The sequence below is a fragment of the Cydia fagiglandana genome, chromosome 1 (genome assembly GCF_963556715.1).
Source record: "Cydia fagiglandana chromosome 1, ilCydFagi1.1, whole genome shotgun sequence".
Lineage (NCBI taxonomy): Eukaryota > Metazoa > Arthropoda > Insecta > Lepidoptera > Tortricidae > Cydia > Cydia fagiglandana.
Window position 1 is genome coordinate 14550411 of NC_085932.1, and position 16151 is coordinate 14566561.

Genomic DNA, 16151 nt, shown 5'->3' on the forward strand with positions numbered 1-16151 from the left:
TCGGTAAGTTTGACAACACAAATATATGTGTAGGGTACGTATGTGTTTTCTTATTCTCTTTAGTTTAAAAAAAAACTATATTTCAATGTCATTATCAAATTGGTATTGATGTTATTAGTACGCAATAATGTCGTTTTCCCAGATATGATAATTGTATTACTTGTTCTAAACAAAATTGTTCATCTTGCCATGCCGGCCATAATATGCGATTTTTGAACGCATCATAGAGTGCATGTGTATGATATGTATGTTTTTCGGTACTATACTAAATGTAAAAAAAATCTAACGAAAAGACCAAGTGAAAAAGTCCTTAGTATGTCAGGATCCCGGGCAAATAGAACTGTGAGTAAACCTACGTTACATAGGTGACCGAGTTCGAGCTAAAGCTCCTCAGCTCTTTTAAAGCGTATTTAAGCAGTGCTGTAGTATGGCTGCTTGGAAAGTAAGGAAGCAGTGCGAGCAGTTTATTTACGACTTAACTTATAATCTGGAGATGAATAAAAACCTTTAGTAGATTTAGGGATAAATCAAACAGTGTTTTAAATATTGTTATTCGTGTTATTAGTGAAAACACTAATATATACTTAGATTATATTAATTTCTATCCAAAGTCTTCCACCATACAAATACTTTATTTTACTTTATTAGTAATCTAAATAAGTAGAACTATCTGAGAGAAGAGTGCACACATGTTGCTCATGACATGATAATCTGTGTCTAATTTATGAATGAAACGTGTCATAGTTTAGTCTTGCTTAGGTATCTCTCATACTCTTCTTGTGATATCGCCGGGTTGACTGCTGTAACACCTCCGTTTACGCCATTTTCTTCTTTAGCCTCTATTTTTTCTGGTCTAGGTTTCTTCGGGCCTGTGAAGAAAATAGTTGATTTTGGTACCACGTAATACACTTTGCTTTCCACCCCTAATATTAGAAAAAGTATAAAATACCTACGAAAATGGAAACCATACACGTGATTAATGTTTTCAGTAAACATGGTTGTATCGGAATTTAGTATCTCTTTCTTTTCTGCTCTTTTAAGAATGAAATACAGATACATACACACCAAAAACATATGTAAACTACTGTTAAGATCTTTAATTTATTTGTTTTAAGTGTCCGAAGTGAACCGAAATCCGTTTTTTTCTCTCCGTAGGGAAAAAAGAAGGTTTATCGACAGGTAATGTAACTTTTTGATAATATTTTATAAATTGTGATATTGCTATCATGTTCACGGCCGCAGCGCACTACGTGTAGGCATTAGTCACTCTCTCCTATGTCTGGGTAATATTTCAATCGATGTCATAACTACGAAACGATTTAACTCGTAATCGGTGAAAATGAAGTTGAACATTTTAAACTTTGCTTCTACGTGGATGACATCGGGATAGTAAATCGTCCGGTGGCAAGCAAAAGTCACTAACTAACACCATTGAAATTATTCGACAATAAACCGTGTTACAAGTGTAATAAAGTGCAATGTTACTTAAATTTTTTTACAGTACTTAGTGACTTTTGCTTGTCACCGGACGAAATTACAGCAACACAACACTAACATTAACATACGAGTAAAACATACCTCCTCCCATTGCAAGTTTGATGAGCGTAGAGAAGGGTGAATCGATCATCACGGTTACTATAAACCCAATAATCAGTGCTGAAGAGAAGTCACCCAGAAATCTGAAAAACTGTTAAGAGACACTTTTATAATATTTGTTATTATAATACTACAAGCAGCAACACTCCTAACTGTACATCGGTCGACCTTGTTAAAAAAGGTATAAGGTCCACCGACGTACAGTTAACAGTGTGGGCGATGGTATATCTTATTTCAAATATCCAATGAAATACTTTTATACAATATATTTTACCGAGTGATATGTTCACAACACAGGTAATACTAATATTTCTTACAAAAAAACTTACAAATGATATATGTAACTAAAATGTTTTTGACAAAAAATTCATTCTTTATACTGTACTTTTCTTTCAGCGGGAATCTAATACTTAATGAGACAATTCTAACAAACCCAAAATATATAAATCAGATCGATATATGGAGCATTGCTCGCAGACGTATCTGCTTGTTAAAAATTGATATACGATAATAGTGCACTGTCTGTCACTCAACCTATTTATAAGTTGTCATTTGTTTTTCAGGATTACTGACCTTTTGGAAATTGTTTGTCGAACGTGATTACAATTTTGACCAGACACTTTTCGTGTCATAATTTTTATACGTTTTTTATTGCAGGGTTCAGCCAACAATAGAGGTACAATAAGGCTTTATCTCCATAATGAAGACAGTTCTTGGGCGACTGTTTACATTTAAATATTAAAACCTAATCATAGGGAAATATGTCATTCTAGCAACGACATAAGTTTACATGACAATTGTGGGGTTAAACAAATAGACTGACTAAAGTTTCATATCAGCAGAATCTGACATCACTCATTCCTATGATACAAGTAAAAAAATCTTGCATGGTTTTTTATGTGTAAAAAAAACTTTTAATTGGGTGTGTCCCTCATGTGTTTCATACAGAACATTTGAGAACCCAAACCCGCGAAACAAAAAAGGGCTTTGGGAAATCGAGCCGTGCGCGTGTCAGAGTGATGCTATCCGAATGAAAACTTGTACACGTCATCAAAAAGAGTTTTAGCACACATTGAAATAAAGAGTGACGGTCTAGTTACTAGAGTTTTCTCTATTATAAAAAATCAGTTTGACCCAGTAAGGCCCACTTGCACCATTCCACTAACCCGGGGTTAATCGGTTAAACTGTTAACCTAGTGTCAAATTGTATGGCTAACCATGGCAACTCCTGGTTTAAGCGGTTAACCCCGGGTTAGTGGAATGGTGCAAGTGGGCCTAAGTAAGGTAGGTTTATATTAAAGGTTAGTGTTAGATGTTAATTTATAAAAATCAACTTACGTAGCGAGCAGGTGTAAAGTGCGCCGGAGAGACCGATGTCGCGTTCACGACATGCATGATTGGGTAGTGGAAGATGTACATCGCGAAGGAGATCCGAGCCGGCAACTTCCACATATGCAATGACAGGAACCAGTTGATGGGCCCTGCGAGCAAACAAACAATTATGTAGGTACATCTATACTAGTTAGGGTTCCGTACCCAAAGGGTAAACCGGGACCCTATTACTAAGACTTCGCTGTCCGTCCGTCCGTCCGTCTGTCACCAGGCTGTATCTCACGAACCGTGATATTTTCACAGATGATGTATTTCTGTTGCCGCTATAACAACAAATACTAAAAACAGAATAAAATAAAGATTTAAATGGGGCTCCCATACAACAAACGTGATTTTTGACCAAAGTTAAGCAACGTCGGGAGGGGTCAGTACTTGGATGGGTGACCGTTTTTTTTGCTTTTTTTTGTTTTTTTTTTTGCATTATGGTACGGAACCCTTCGTGCGCGAGTCCGACTCGCACTTGCCCGGTTTTATAGGATTTATACGTTGGTGATTTGGCGTTAAAGCGTACGACTTTCAAACAAAACATCTCAATTATACTCTGTGCATTCTTATATTTGACACATTATGAGTATACGAACATTGGCTCATATATATATATTTTTTTGGGATGTGTGTGCGAAATACCTTAGTACAGCTAGGTTTTATACAAAAAATGTAATGATAAATATAATATATACTAACCTCCGTAACCATGAGTGCATGCAAATATCATCCAACCGAGGCATGCTGCCCATCCTGGTCTGGAGAAGGAATTAATAACGCCGTCCAAGAAGGGACTGTACCAATCCATCTGGAGGATAGGGTATGCCGAGTATATAATACCAGCCGATACCGCAAAGGCACAAGCCCATCCTAATGCCACGAAGAACTGAAAGAACACATAAAAGTGAGTTAATTGATTGCCTATGATTGACATTACAACCTAAAGTGAAATGTTGTGTGCATGCAGTTTTACAAATAACGATTCACAAATTGTAAGTTTTTAAAACAATTTAATAAAGTAACCATTTTTGAAAACAACGATGTTATAAAATACCGACATAACAATTGAAAATTGACAGTGAGCGGTATATAATATTTGAATAATAAGGATAATTTTGACTGGAGCAACTTTAACAGAGCACGACATTTGCAAAGCGATTAGTAGAGATTATACAGGATGCTTCCTGTAACAGGAGCAATAAATTTAACTAAAGGCTGTGTACTTCTCAAACTGACCAACATTTGTTCAGCAACTTTTAAAAATTATGAATCCTTTACACTTCCTCTTTTTCATACAAAATAAATATTGCCTTCAATGTACGCTGACATCAGTGTGTTTGACGTTACTGTCACGCTTTTAACATAATAAAATTTGCAATACATTGCGTCTTAGAATAAACTTTAAAGTGTAATAAAAATCAAACCATGAGTTATTTTCAAAAGTTGCTGAACAAATGTTGTATTGGTCAGTTTGAGGAGTACAGCCTACAGTTTGATTTATTGCTCCTGTTACAGAAAACACACTGTATAGATATTTGAGGTCACTCTTACCTTAGGCAAGTGTACTTTTTTGCCTTTACAAACAGCGAGAAGATAGCCATACAGCATTCCGACAAAAAATGGAGAGCATCTTGTTAATGTGTTCACATAATAGTACAACATATAGTTAGATGAAGCTTCAGGATCCACAGCAGCACGTCTGAAAATATATATTCTTATTTATTTAAATGTATGCAGCAAGGATAATAATGAAGCACCAAAAATTAAAAAGATTATGCTTAAGCTAGATATCCTAAAGATAAAGCTTCATCACCATACCGAAAACATATTATGTATTCATACAGTCCACCTTAAAACGCATTTTAGAAGATATTCACACATTTACGAGCTCGTATGACATAGATAGGTACTTGTATTATGGTTTTTACGGCAGATGAGTTTAATTAATGTCGACCGCCTAAGATGTGCATGTAGAAGTCAAATAGATTAGAGTTTGTAAATAGAGTAAAATGTATAGAATAGTTTATTAATATGTTTTATTTGTATTTTGTGTGCGCCTGCTTTGCTTCCCACTGGGTAATTGTACTTCAACGGTTGTTTGACAACACACACCCTCATTTAAGTGTAACAACATGACAGTAGTGATGCCAGTGATGGTCTACTTTAAATCGGCATGTATATTAAGATATCACAATACAATAAGTATATTTTAATTATTTTGAATTTTAGAGCAAACTATGGAGCTACGTACATTTTCCAGTAGTCAATACAAAAACGTAATTATAATTTGAGGAAGTTATTATTGAAAGTGTGAAATATTGTGAAGAGAGTGGTTGGCGGCAACATGCAGTGCGTGACCCATATGGCCTATGATCATTGATCGCACACCGTGGAGACGGAGCATACATGTGTCGCGATCCTCAGCAATGAAATCCCCAAAAATTAATGAAATCCCCATTTCACCATTGACTTACGCTGGTATTAGAGGTGCTGGCTGGAACTCGTTTAAATAATTATACGTTGTAGACGCCGCCAACACGATTAGCATGGCGAGACTTAAGGCAGTCCAAGCGGCTCTTCTTTTTCCAAGCACCCAAAACAATACAAGAGGTGAAACTATATGCATCTGGATATCAACGGCAAGGTACCACGTTGGGCCGACACACTGAAATATAATACACAAGGTTTAGAAGGTTCTCTTTTGGGAAATAATTATTTTGTTTTACATTATATTAACTTTTTGTAGTTTTATTGTAAAACCTACTTACCATATGATCAGGAATTATTAAATTCTGGCCATGGATCAAAGTAGCCCACCAATATTGCCTGCACTTGTGCACTTTATGAGCAACGACGTCATTCCATCGTGGTCCGTCAGACAAGTGGTTGAATAACGTCGCTTGGAGGAAAACGCCGGCAGCCAATACCGGAAACATCCGTAAGAGCCGATGGAGATAGTATAAGTGGATGTTTCTGATTAGGCCCACTGAAAAATAGTATTAGTTAAGAATACTATACATTAGTTTATGTTTATCAAATGTATTGCTTAAAGGATGACTCACGTTAGACCGGGCCGTGTTCGGGCCGGAGCTTCCGGAGCTTACTTTTCTATGACATGATAGGCGATCACGTTATATTCACGATGTGCCGGAAGCTCCGGGCCGGATACGTCCCTGTCTAACGTGAGTCATCTTTAAAATATAATAATTAACTTACTGCTACTCATTTTTCCGACAGTAGTATACACAATTAGCAGTCCACTCAGCATGAAAAATGTATCCACTGTGATTGGCGCAGCCATAATCCAAATCGCAGAAAATGAGGTCATCCACTGTTAATGTAAAAACTAGGTATTTATAAAAAATAATTTAAACTATCAATTTATAGTGCACCTAAGCAATTAAAGAGTTAACCCACGAACTAATTTCAGTCTTAAGTACTTCAGAGTACAATAAAGAAATCCAATAAAAGATCGTAATTTTGGAATTATGAATTTATGCCCCAAACTCATAATAGAATACAAGTACATATTTACATACATAAGTGTCCTTGTCTTCAATCTGTAAAATGGTCATTATAATTTTGTTTTATTTGACACGTCGACATAGAGATGAACGTGTAATCATTATAAACAATAAAAAATATTCTTAGAACTCCGAAGAGAATATTCCTAGAGCTATCAACCATCTATCGGCAGTAGTTCATCTATACAAAATATAAAAAATAACTGACCGACAGAACAATACAAAATCATTTTAAAATATGTACCTGAAAGAAATCGGTTCGGTTAACGAAGGGCGCATATAAATGCGTCGAATACGAATGACCCACTATGACCCACATCATGGCGAGGGATCTGATGCCGTCCACACATTCCAAAGCGCCGGGCACAGAGTTGAATGTGAGCAAGCGTCGAGTGTTCGTGTACACTGAGAAGGATTTCCCGAGAACACTCGCTGTTTTAGGATCTGAAAGGAATTATCACATTACATTATTTTTCATGTCTGTTTACCAGCACGATTCGGGAAATGAATTAGAGACTCACTAGATATGAAATAGTAAAGATATGTGACGTTCCACTGCAAAAGGTACCTTATGGCGGCCGATGCCGCGATTCGGGAAATGAATTAGAAATTCACTAGATATGAAATAGTGAAGTTATGTGACGATCCACGGAAGAAGGTACCTTATGGTGGCCTGCGCTTACGTCGCATAGCTCTGCAATAATACTGGAGCGGCGTTAATAATAGCGTAAGCACCAACCGCCATAAGGTACCTTTACCCGTGGGACGTCACATATCTTTACTATATCGTATCTAGTTAATCTCTTATTCATTTCCCGAATCGCGCCGTACGATTTCCTTTGTAATTAAACGCACGTGTTAAAAAAAGCATATGGCACCATTATTTGTAATTTAATACTCGTACTTTATCATTAAAACATGATAAGATTATTCTTGTAGAAATACCCATACTCATATCGTAGAAATATTTCGTATACCTACCAGATAGTAATCATAATCAATATAATTACAAAGGTTATGATACGCCTTTTTACAGGACTACGTAGCCAAAACGGCAACAAAGGAATTCTTGTAGTTTAATCATATTTGTCTGTCCGCAGTGTCAGTACCTCACAGTGATTAGGCCATAAGTTACTTTTACTTAAGTCATTAGTAAGACATAACTATCTTAATGAAATTCAGAATATATTAGGTACCTACACCTACCTACAAGTAACTTATATGTATCGCTACTACCTCACCTACACCTTATATAGGGTAAAGGCACCAGTAGTCAGCCTTATAACGACTTTTTTAAGTTTGAACGTTCGGCATTTCTACAGGATTACTCGGAAAATTAAACAAATGACATAGTTAGATCAATTGTTTATCATAATTTTAAAACAAAATATTTAAAAAAATAACAATCCTCTTTATAATATCTCTAATTTAGTTTAAACAAAAAGTGGCACTTTTCTCCAGTAGTCAGCCTCCAAAATCCAGTAAGCAGCCTCTGTGTACCCAGTAGTACTCAGCCTTTATAATATTCATAATGATTTGATCAAAATCACTTATATTTATATCATAACCAACAATATGATTATCATTATTATTTTTTGTATATCTTTTTTTTTTATTAGTAGGTACATACAATTCTTATGACACGAAATTTGTTAGTTATGTACTTAACTAAAAAAGTTGTCAAGCGGACCCCAGGCTCCCATGAGCCGTGGCAAAAATGCCGGGATAACGCGAGGAGGAAGAACCTATTCGGTAAAAAATAATGAAACGATTCTATGCAGATCTAATTATCATTAATAAACAAAGTCTTATACCTACCAGGAAAAAGCAAAGTGATAAATAGTTATGTATAGTTAACGTCATAAATATGTATACACTTTTGAACCTTATTTCAATTAGATAGGGTTTAAAAATGTGGACTTATTTTTGGCGGCGATGTACCAAGCAAAGTCAATGGCTGAGTATTGGATCCGCGAACTGAAGTGAAGAAGTTCCAGTGGTCAGCCGCATTATAACGTAATTTCAAATGCGGCTGACTACTGGATTTTACTTAAAATTGACTAGGGCATGCTAAACTAAATTTTAAAATGTAAATTTAACGGTCCTAACGGTCGCATTGGCTCGAAAATAATAAAATAAACGAATAACCCAAAGGTCAGCCGTGGGGGGCTGAACACTGGATTTTTTGGAAAAAAGTGTTATCCAGTGGCCAGCCCCCTCAATTTATAAGTGAAATATTGTTATTTTCATCAAAACGTAATCCAATTTAATAGATAAACTAATAATCAATCCAATCATTAACAAAAATAATAACTTATAACATTAAAACATAGTTTTTCTTGCCTGTTAAGAGAACACCACGTGCAGAAAAAAATATGGCGGACATGACACTTTTGCACTCTTCGACAAACAGCACCTGTATGAACGAGTATATTTCTTCCCCCCGTTCCCTCACCACACCTGTCGTGTGACGTATTAACCAATAAGGAATCAAAGCTCCTATTTGAGTAATCGCGATTTGTTTAAACGAATATACCAGATATTTATGACCAATAAACGACTCAAAAGGCTGACCACTGGTCCCTGGCTGGCCACTGGTGCTGTTACCCTACATATTGTGACTAAAATGTCGAAATAATTGTTTTGCTAATATCAACATATGGTACGTTAGATAGGTATCTAAAAAATGACTAAGACGATATTATTGATATAATCGCTCCTTAAGTCTTAAAAAAATGCAAAACAAGTACAGCTATATAGGTACTTTGTAAAATTAAACAATAAAATCAGAACTTATCACACAAAGATTGACCGTGATAATAATTACTAGTACCTATGTATACCATTCAACAGCTACCTACGTCATATCTAAATTGCTATTCGATGTTATTTCTTTATTGGAATTTGATTGTTATCAATGTTGATAATGATAAGGCAGACAAAACAATTTGCCTTTAGGTATAAACTTTGATTTGAATATGGTAATCATGCATTTATCATTAAGCCCTATTTATCATTAAGCCTAAATTGACTACTTAAAATCAAATAAAAAAAAACCAAAACTGTGCCAAAACTAACTCTAAGATATTACGTACTCGTACCTACTATGTACTCGTATCTACTCGTATCGTTATTGTGTGTTGTGTATTCGTATATCTATGTGCAAGGCGAATCATGATTGAGTGTGTATTTGTATTTTTCTATAATTATGTTGTATGTAAATGTAAAATCAGCAGCAGAAATAGCTAAGTGTGTGAGATGATAAAATACACTTCCTTTTATTAGCATTAAGATCTTTTGACCACCTCGTTGGCTTAGCAATTTCTACTGCTGTATCCCAATCTGGAGAAGTTAAAAGATTCGTTTTATATAACGTAATCGGCATTCAAATAAGATGAGGGAATATCAGATTATAGCTTACTTATGCTATAGAGCGTAACCTAATCTTACCTCCTTTAAGTATATGAGTATAATATAGATCGTAGCCCGTGCAGAGTATAGTTATTAGAATAATGAAGCCGAAAACACCCCTGAAATTAAATAAAACGTCATAAGAAAAGTTTAACAATATTCTGCCGTGTGGAGCAGCGAAGCCCAGTATGTTACTCGTATTTATTAAATAGAAATAAGAAGATACAAAAAACGTCGTGCTAATTTTTAGTCGAACAAATGCAAAATTTATATTTTATTGGTTTATCAATGAAGGTATTTTGATCAAATCGACTAGACATGAACGTATCGAGTTTTATAATAAGATTAATAAATAAAAAATAAACAAAGGGTCTAGCAGGCTAAGCGAACAAGAAGTGCCTCCAACGACGGATTTGGTCATTCTTTCAGGTGGTGTACTGGCAGGCCCTAAGAACTCTCTATGCTTAATATCAGTCCTCGATCTTCTTTTGTTTTCGAGTTATTCAGGATAATGTAAAATCATCAGTGTATCATTGAAAGTGTCATATTTTGTAAACCGTTCAAGTTAGATTAACCAAACAAAATTATATTTGACAACAATAAAATAGACTACAAAATGAATATGTTTAACCTGCATCATGTCCTTATACTTCATTATAAAAAAAAATATTTTACTTTTCTTCTCATTATTTTTTATACTATTCGCGGAGGTACACCTACAAAAAAAATATGCATGAGTAGCCGTTTCCGAGATCCTTGTTCGATAATGTTTTTTTTTGACATGACGCACGAAGATTTAATGCAAATATTTTTATATGTTTATATAGTGGGTATTAGTGGCTACTCATGCATATTTTTTTTGTAGGTGTACCTCCGCGAATAGTATAAAAAATAATGAGAAGAAAAATAAAATGTTTTTTTTTTATAATGAAGTATAAGGACATGATGCAGGTTAAACATATTCATTTTGTAGTCTTTTTTATTGTTGTCAAATATAATTTTGTTTGATTAATCTAACTTGAACGGTTTCCAAAATATGACACTTTCAATGATACACTGATGATTTTACATTATCCTGAATAACTCGAAAACAAAAGAAGATCGAGGACTGATATTAAGCACAGAGAGTTCTTAGGACCTGCCAGTACACCACCTGAAAGAATGACCAAATCCGTCGTTGGGGGCACTTCTTGTTCGCTTAGCCTGCTAGACCCTTTGGAAGCTTTTGGGAAATCTCATTTTACCAGTGCTTATTTTTCTTACTATTTCGGCTAATTATTGTAATTTGTTAATTATAAGGTATTAAATATTATGTACTGCAGTTCACACAAAAGAAGTTTCAAACTTACATTGCAGCATAGTCCCCAGGTACAAATGGCTTATCATTTCTCAGGCGACAGAATTCTTCAGTAAACTCTAAACCCACAGCCGTGGTGTTAATTAGAACTTTATCTATAAACTGTTTAGGAGTACAAGCTTTCGGAAGGCATACTGCTAATCTAAATGCTTCACCAGCCAAGGCACTGTCTTCTGCAACCCTGGGGAAAGTAGATTATTTTTTAAAACACAAATCCCTCGTCGGTTGAATCTCATTGATAATCTATTAGGAAGTTGCTTTGCTCCTTCTTTTATATCTTAAGTCGATTTTACTTTCCATTGCAAAGGTGCTTATGCAAAGGTTGAACATCGCGGTTCAACGTGGCAAGGCGGTGAGCGAGAGGGGCTCCTTTGCATCTGGAGGGGCTCGAAACGAATTTTGTAAATCGTTTTTTTGTTGTTAGTTGGTAGTTTAGGTTAAGACATTCGTAATTTTGTAAGTCGATTGTAAGATTTTTTAATGACACTTTGAATCATAAATATTTAATAAACTTTCTAGCTCATGATCGTGACTTTATCTACGTCAAATGATAATGATGATTGATATAAACTAACCAAAATCCTTCCCCGGCCTCAAACTATCACCATACCAATTTTTATATCGGTAAATCGGTTCAGCGGTTTAAAGCGTGAAGAGTTAACAAACAGACAGTTACTTTCTAATTTAAAATATGTATTATTATAAAAAATGTACTAGAAATTATGTGTGTCAATTTATTTCATATATTTATATCTACTTACCTTATGAAATCCATATCTGTTCCAGTGTACTGACTGTATTTGGCTGCCTCCGCCCGAACTTCGCGAAGATTTCTCATCATATTCCTGTGTCGTCTGGTGTTCGGCAAAAGCTCCGGCCAAGGAAATTCTGGCCATTCCTCTGGCCATTCTGGCCATTCCTCTGGCCATTCTGGCCATTCCTCTGGCCATTCAGGTAGAGTTGGTATCTCAAAATCGTCTTGCGTCATTGGAACATTGATCATACAATATTTTCCTTGTGTATCTGATGTTTCAATATTAGCACTTATTTCTATACACTGATGATAGTTCCCGAAATCGACAAAATTACCTTTAAATATACCTCGTGGGGGTCTTATACCAGCATCAAGAACTGAAAAGCGACAAAATAAAATGTCATCTACCTGTTTCATACTTCGTTAATTAAATACCATTTAAATTCGACTGAATTATATAGACTAATTATATTAATATATTTAATTAACTTAAATATATCTACATACATATTTGCATTAATATGATGCTCGTACCTCAAGACAGTGTCTATTTAATATCTGTCGTTAGAATTAATGTATTACAGATCTACTGCTGTCCATTTTTTTATTGACTATCCATGCCATGGTTGTATACTGTTTGAAACTTACTAAAACATTTTGAAATTTTCGGCAGTTTTAGATGAAAACCTTGCGTAGGTCTACAGCACCGATATAGAATTTAGGCAGGAAAAGTACTAGACGACAATTGGCAAAACGTGGACTTATCTATCATCGCGACTAAATTATTATACGATTTTATATTGCAACGCCATAAAATGTCTGTAGATTACAAGCAGAAGTGAGGTAGCCACATGTATATTTATTGTTCATAATAAATATATTGAATTAAATATGTATTTTTACTCATTGCACGAATACTGAGGTTTATTAGGAGACGGAGCATTTATTTCGTCTATAAAGCAAGTGTTAAATAAACTTTTTAATGTTTCTGGTTACAATATATAGAAGTTCTTATTATAAAGGTGCACGCACACCAGCTAATTTTAACAATTGAATGTTGATTATGTCATGATAATCATTATAATTTTATTGACTGTTTTATTTTTCAACGTATAGTTTTTCTAAGATGAAACCCATGACGCTCCTAATAAATTATTTGCGGCTGTAGCTTATTAGCGATATATTTATTACTTATATGTATATTGTCATTAGGTCCTGGTCCTTCAAGTCTTACGTCAAAACCCCAAAATGGTTTAATAAGTTTAATACTGATACAACACGGTGTTTTGAAACGGCCAATCTTCCTTGTATCTTAATTATTTACTAGACACTGGTCTATATGAATATCAATATATTATACATTGCATTTTAATTACTTTATAGTGTATTCCTTCTGTCTAATCCTATCATAAGATACACCAAAATATAGACTATCATGATGAAAAATAATGTAAAGTAATTAACAGGTAAGATAGTAAGGTATGACTGTTAGAATAGAAAAGTATACTTACATTCTGCCAGTAGAGTACTATCATTATTTCGTAAAAAACTCAGTTGTGCTTCACATAATTCTGTATCTAACACATTTCTATATAATTCAGTATCGAATGCATTATTTTTAGGTTGTTCAAAGTCAATAAATGCTTTGGCTGAGTGTAAACAGATGCTGATGAAAACAATAACCAACACGTTTGCCATTTTTATAATATTCCCTATATCCTGATTTGAACCTCCCTACCGGGCTTCGCCGACATGACTAATTGACTGAGATTTAGAGTGATTATTAAAATCGTTATAATGTGATTATTGATTAATTTTAGTAGTTGATTTTGATATCTTGCTATATTCAATCAAGATAAACACTTATTATGAAGGGTTCTCTAGCTCTGGTTAGCATTTTTGCCCAAGATTAAACGGAATAGTTTCGCTCACCACTCGAAAACAATATAATATTTATGTGTAATTCTAAGGTCACACGCCTATGAAAACTTACTGCGTTTACCTACTGTGTTTTGTTCTAATACGTTTATCATGTAATCACTGCGTACTAAGTAGCTGGACTAGGTATATTATGTTAACCGTAAAATTGTAAACACTCGTCAGTTTATAATCGTCGTAAATTTAAGAGTAAGACTCTTGTCGATGTAGCTCTCTCCATTTGACTTTATCCAGGGCGTCCTCCTTGATTTCCTTATAGTTCAGTTCAGTTCAGTTCAGTTTATAATATCGCTAGTTAAATTATTAACAGACGGTAGAGAGATTACAATCTAACCTAACCTAACCTACGTTAGATTGTAACTAACGGGTTCACAATCTTACGGTGTCATATATACGAGTATAAAAAAACAATAATGTATTCTAACGTTGCAAAAAAAATGGAACCCCAATTACGAGTAAGTCTTATCTAAAATGACGTAGGTCTACATACGATTGTTATTTAGAACGTCAATTTGTGTAAAGATAACAAGGTAAAAGAAAATTTGATAGAGATAATAAAATATGCGTTGTGCTGTGCATGGATTAACCCTGAACCAATAACATAATTTAGAATTACATTCATAGTAGGTATTGGATAAAAAACTAACAACAGATTAACATGCTGGTAACAACATCACAAACTGTTTACACTCAGTGATAGTGCGAGTGATTATTACAGGTGTGATTGTGTGATTAGTAACGGTCACTAGCGGTATCCAGGGTTAGCCAATAACTCGGGGTTAACCGGTTAACCCCGGAGTTTCCAGTACAATTTTATTTATACCTATATTAACGGTTAACTCCGAGTTAGTGGCTTTTTTAACATAAGCCGCTGCACGAGAATACGTTAACGATTGGATGACATATTTCTATTAAATTTATTTCTATTAAACAATGCAAATGTACATTCTCTTAATTATATGAATCACATTCATTCCCAAGAATCGGTGATAAATCGTACATTAAATATCTGCTTCAATGGAAATACCTCAAATAAGTTTATTAGCTGTTTCATGCCAGATTATAAATTATATTAATTTTAAATTAATTCAACAGCTGGTTTTTTTTAGTAAATATACATATTACAATACTAATAATTGTAATATACATAATTACAGTACTTCTTAGAAAAATATTGCTACCAAAAATGTTTATCATCATGTCTAGATAGAATTGATTACTACTTGGATTGATATGGCGATTAACGTTTAATAACTAGAATTTACCTAAGAATCACTTACTGAAAGCTTACTGATAAACAGCTGCCACTTAGTCACGTTCACGTTGATCAATGATAATAAAAATATTTAATTATTGACCTCACAAAAGCCAAATATTGTAGATTACTGCGATAGTATAGTATTCAAGAAATAAAACTATTATAAGAGGGGACTAACGCAAAATAGTAGTTATTAAATTACATGTTTATACGTTTCAATCAAAGACAAACGCAAGAAAGAAATACATAGAAACTAAACTATATTTGCAAGGCAGACTTTGACCAAAACCTTAATTGACCAAAACCTTAAAAAGTTAAAGTGGACTAGATAGAAAAAAATCACAAAAGCACGTCTAATTTTCACGATGTATTAGTATAAAATAGCTAGTGATATTGACGAGGGATCTACAAGCAAAATTTTAAACAGAAATATATTTTCAGAGTAATTGAAATAAAAGGTGAAAAATCCACGCAATGACCATATTTCTTCCGTCGCAAGGCCCGGATCTTTTGTTCCCTTCTAATTTCCTGACTTTACGCCCCTTCTTAACGTGCCCCGTTTACCAGGAACGCGTACCTTAAAGGTTCAAAACGTTGGGATGAATTTTGGAATTAATTATACTCACGCGATTTAATAATTTAAGAAATAGTTCTACTTATATCAAAACAGAAAATCCAACCAATTTGTTATTTGCTTTTGTAAGTGATGGCATATATTATATCTCGGATCTCCTTTATGACTTGAATTTGACGAAATTTGAAACTAATGCAAGTGGTAGTGCTATAATTAGATCAATGTGTATCGACAACTCCGTAAACCCTTTAACCATTTGACATTCCTTTCTAGTCATTCGATTCGATTCGATGTTTTAAAGATGATGGCAAGTATGTTGCCGCTACGGGCTAAAGGGTTAACTTGAAATCGATGCTCATTTA

At 34.4% G+C, this 16151-nt stretch overlaps 1 protein-coding gene across 1 annotated transcript; it reads right to left on the reverse strand.

Annotated features, from left to right (window-relative positions):
- Positions 1 to 694: 694 nt before the first annotated feature.
- On the reverse strand, positions 695 to 13717 carry LOC134670792 (O-acyltransferase like protein-like). The gene is made up of 13 exons (XM_063528617.1): positions 13531 to 13717; positions 12027 to 12396; positions 11258 to 11446; positions 9948 to 10027; positions 6742 to 6941; positions 6190 to 6304; positions 5742 to 5959; positions 5448 to 5638; positions 4525 to 4672; positions 3673 to 3859; positions 2935 to 3077; positions 1579 to 1687; positions 695 to 869 (listed from the first exon to the last, which is right to left on the reverse strand). The coding sequence occupies exons 1-13, from the start codon at positions 13715 to 13717 to the stop codon at positions 739 to 741; spliced, it is 2268 nt and encodes a 755-aa protein (XP_063384687.1). The 3' UTR covers positions 695 to 738.
- Between the last annotated feature and the right edge of the window lie 2434 nt (positions 13718 to 16151).

Bases quoted from the DNA above. Each gene is read 5' to 3' on its own strand.
- LOC134670792 (XM_063528617.1), bottom strand. From the start codon at position 13,717: ATGGCAAACGTGTTGGTTATTGTTTTCATCAGCATCTGTTTACACTCA. The intron at 11,447-12,026 runs GTAAGTAGATAT...TACTTTCCCCAG, and splicing joins ACAGATATGGATTTCATAAG to GGTTGCAGAAGACAGTGCCT. The intron at 6,305-6,741 runs GTACATATTTTA...TTACATTAACAG, and splicing joins ACCGAACCGATTTCTTTCAG to TGGATGACCTCATTTTCTGC.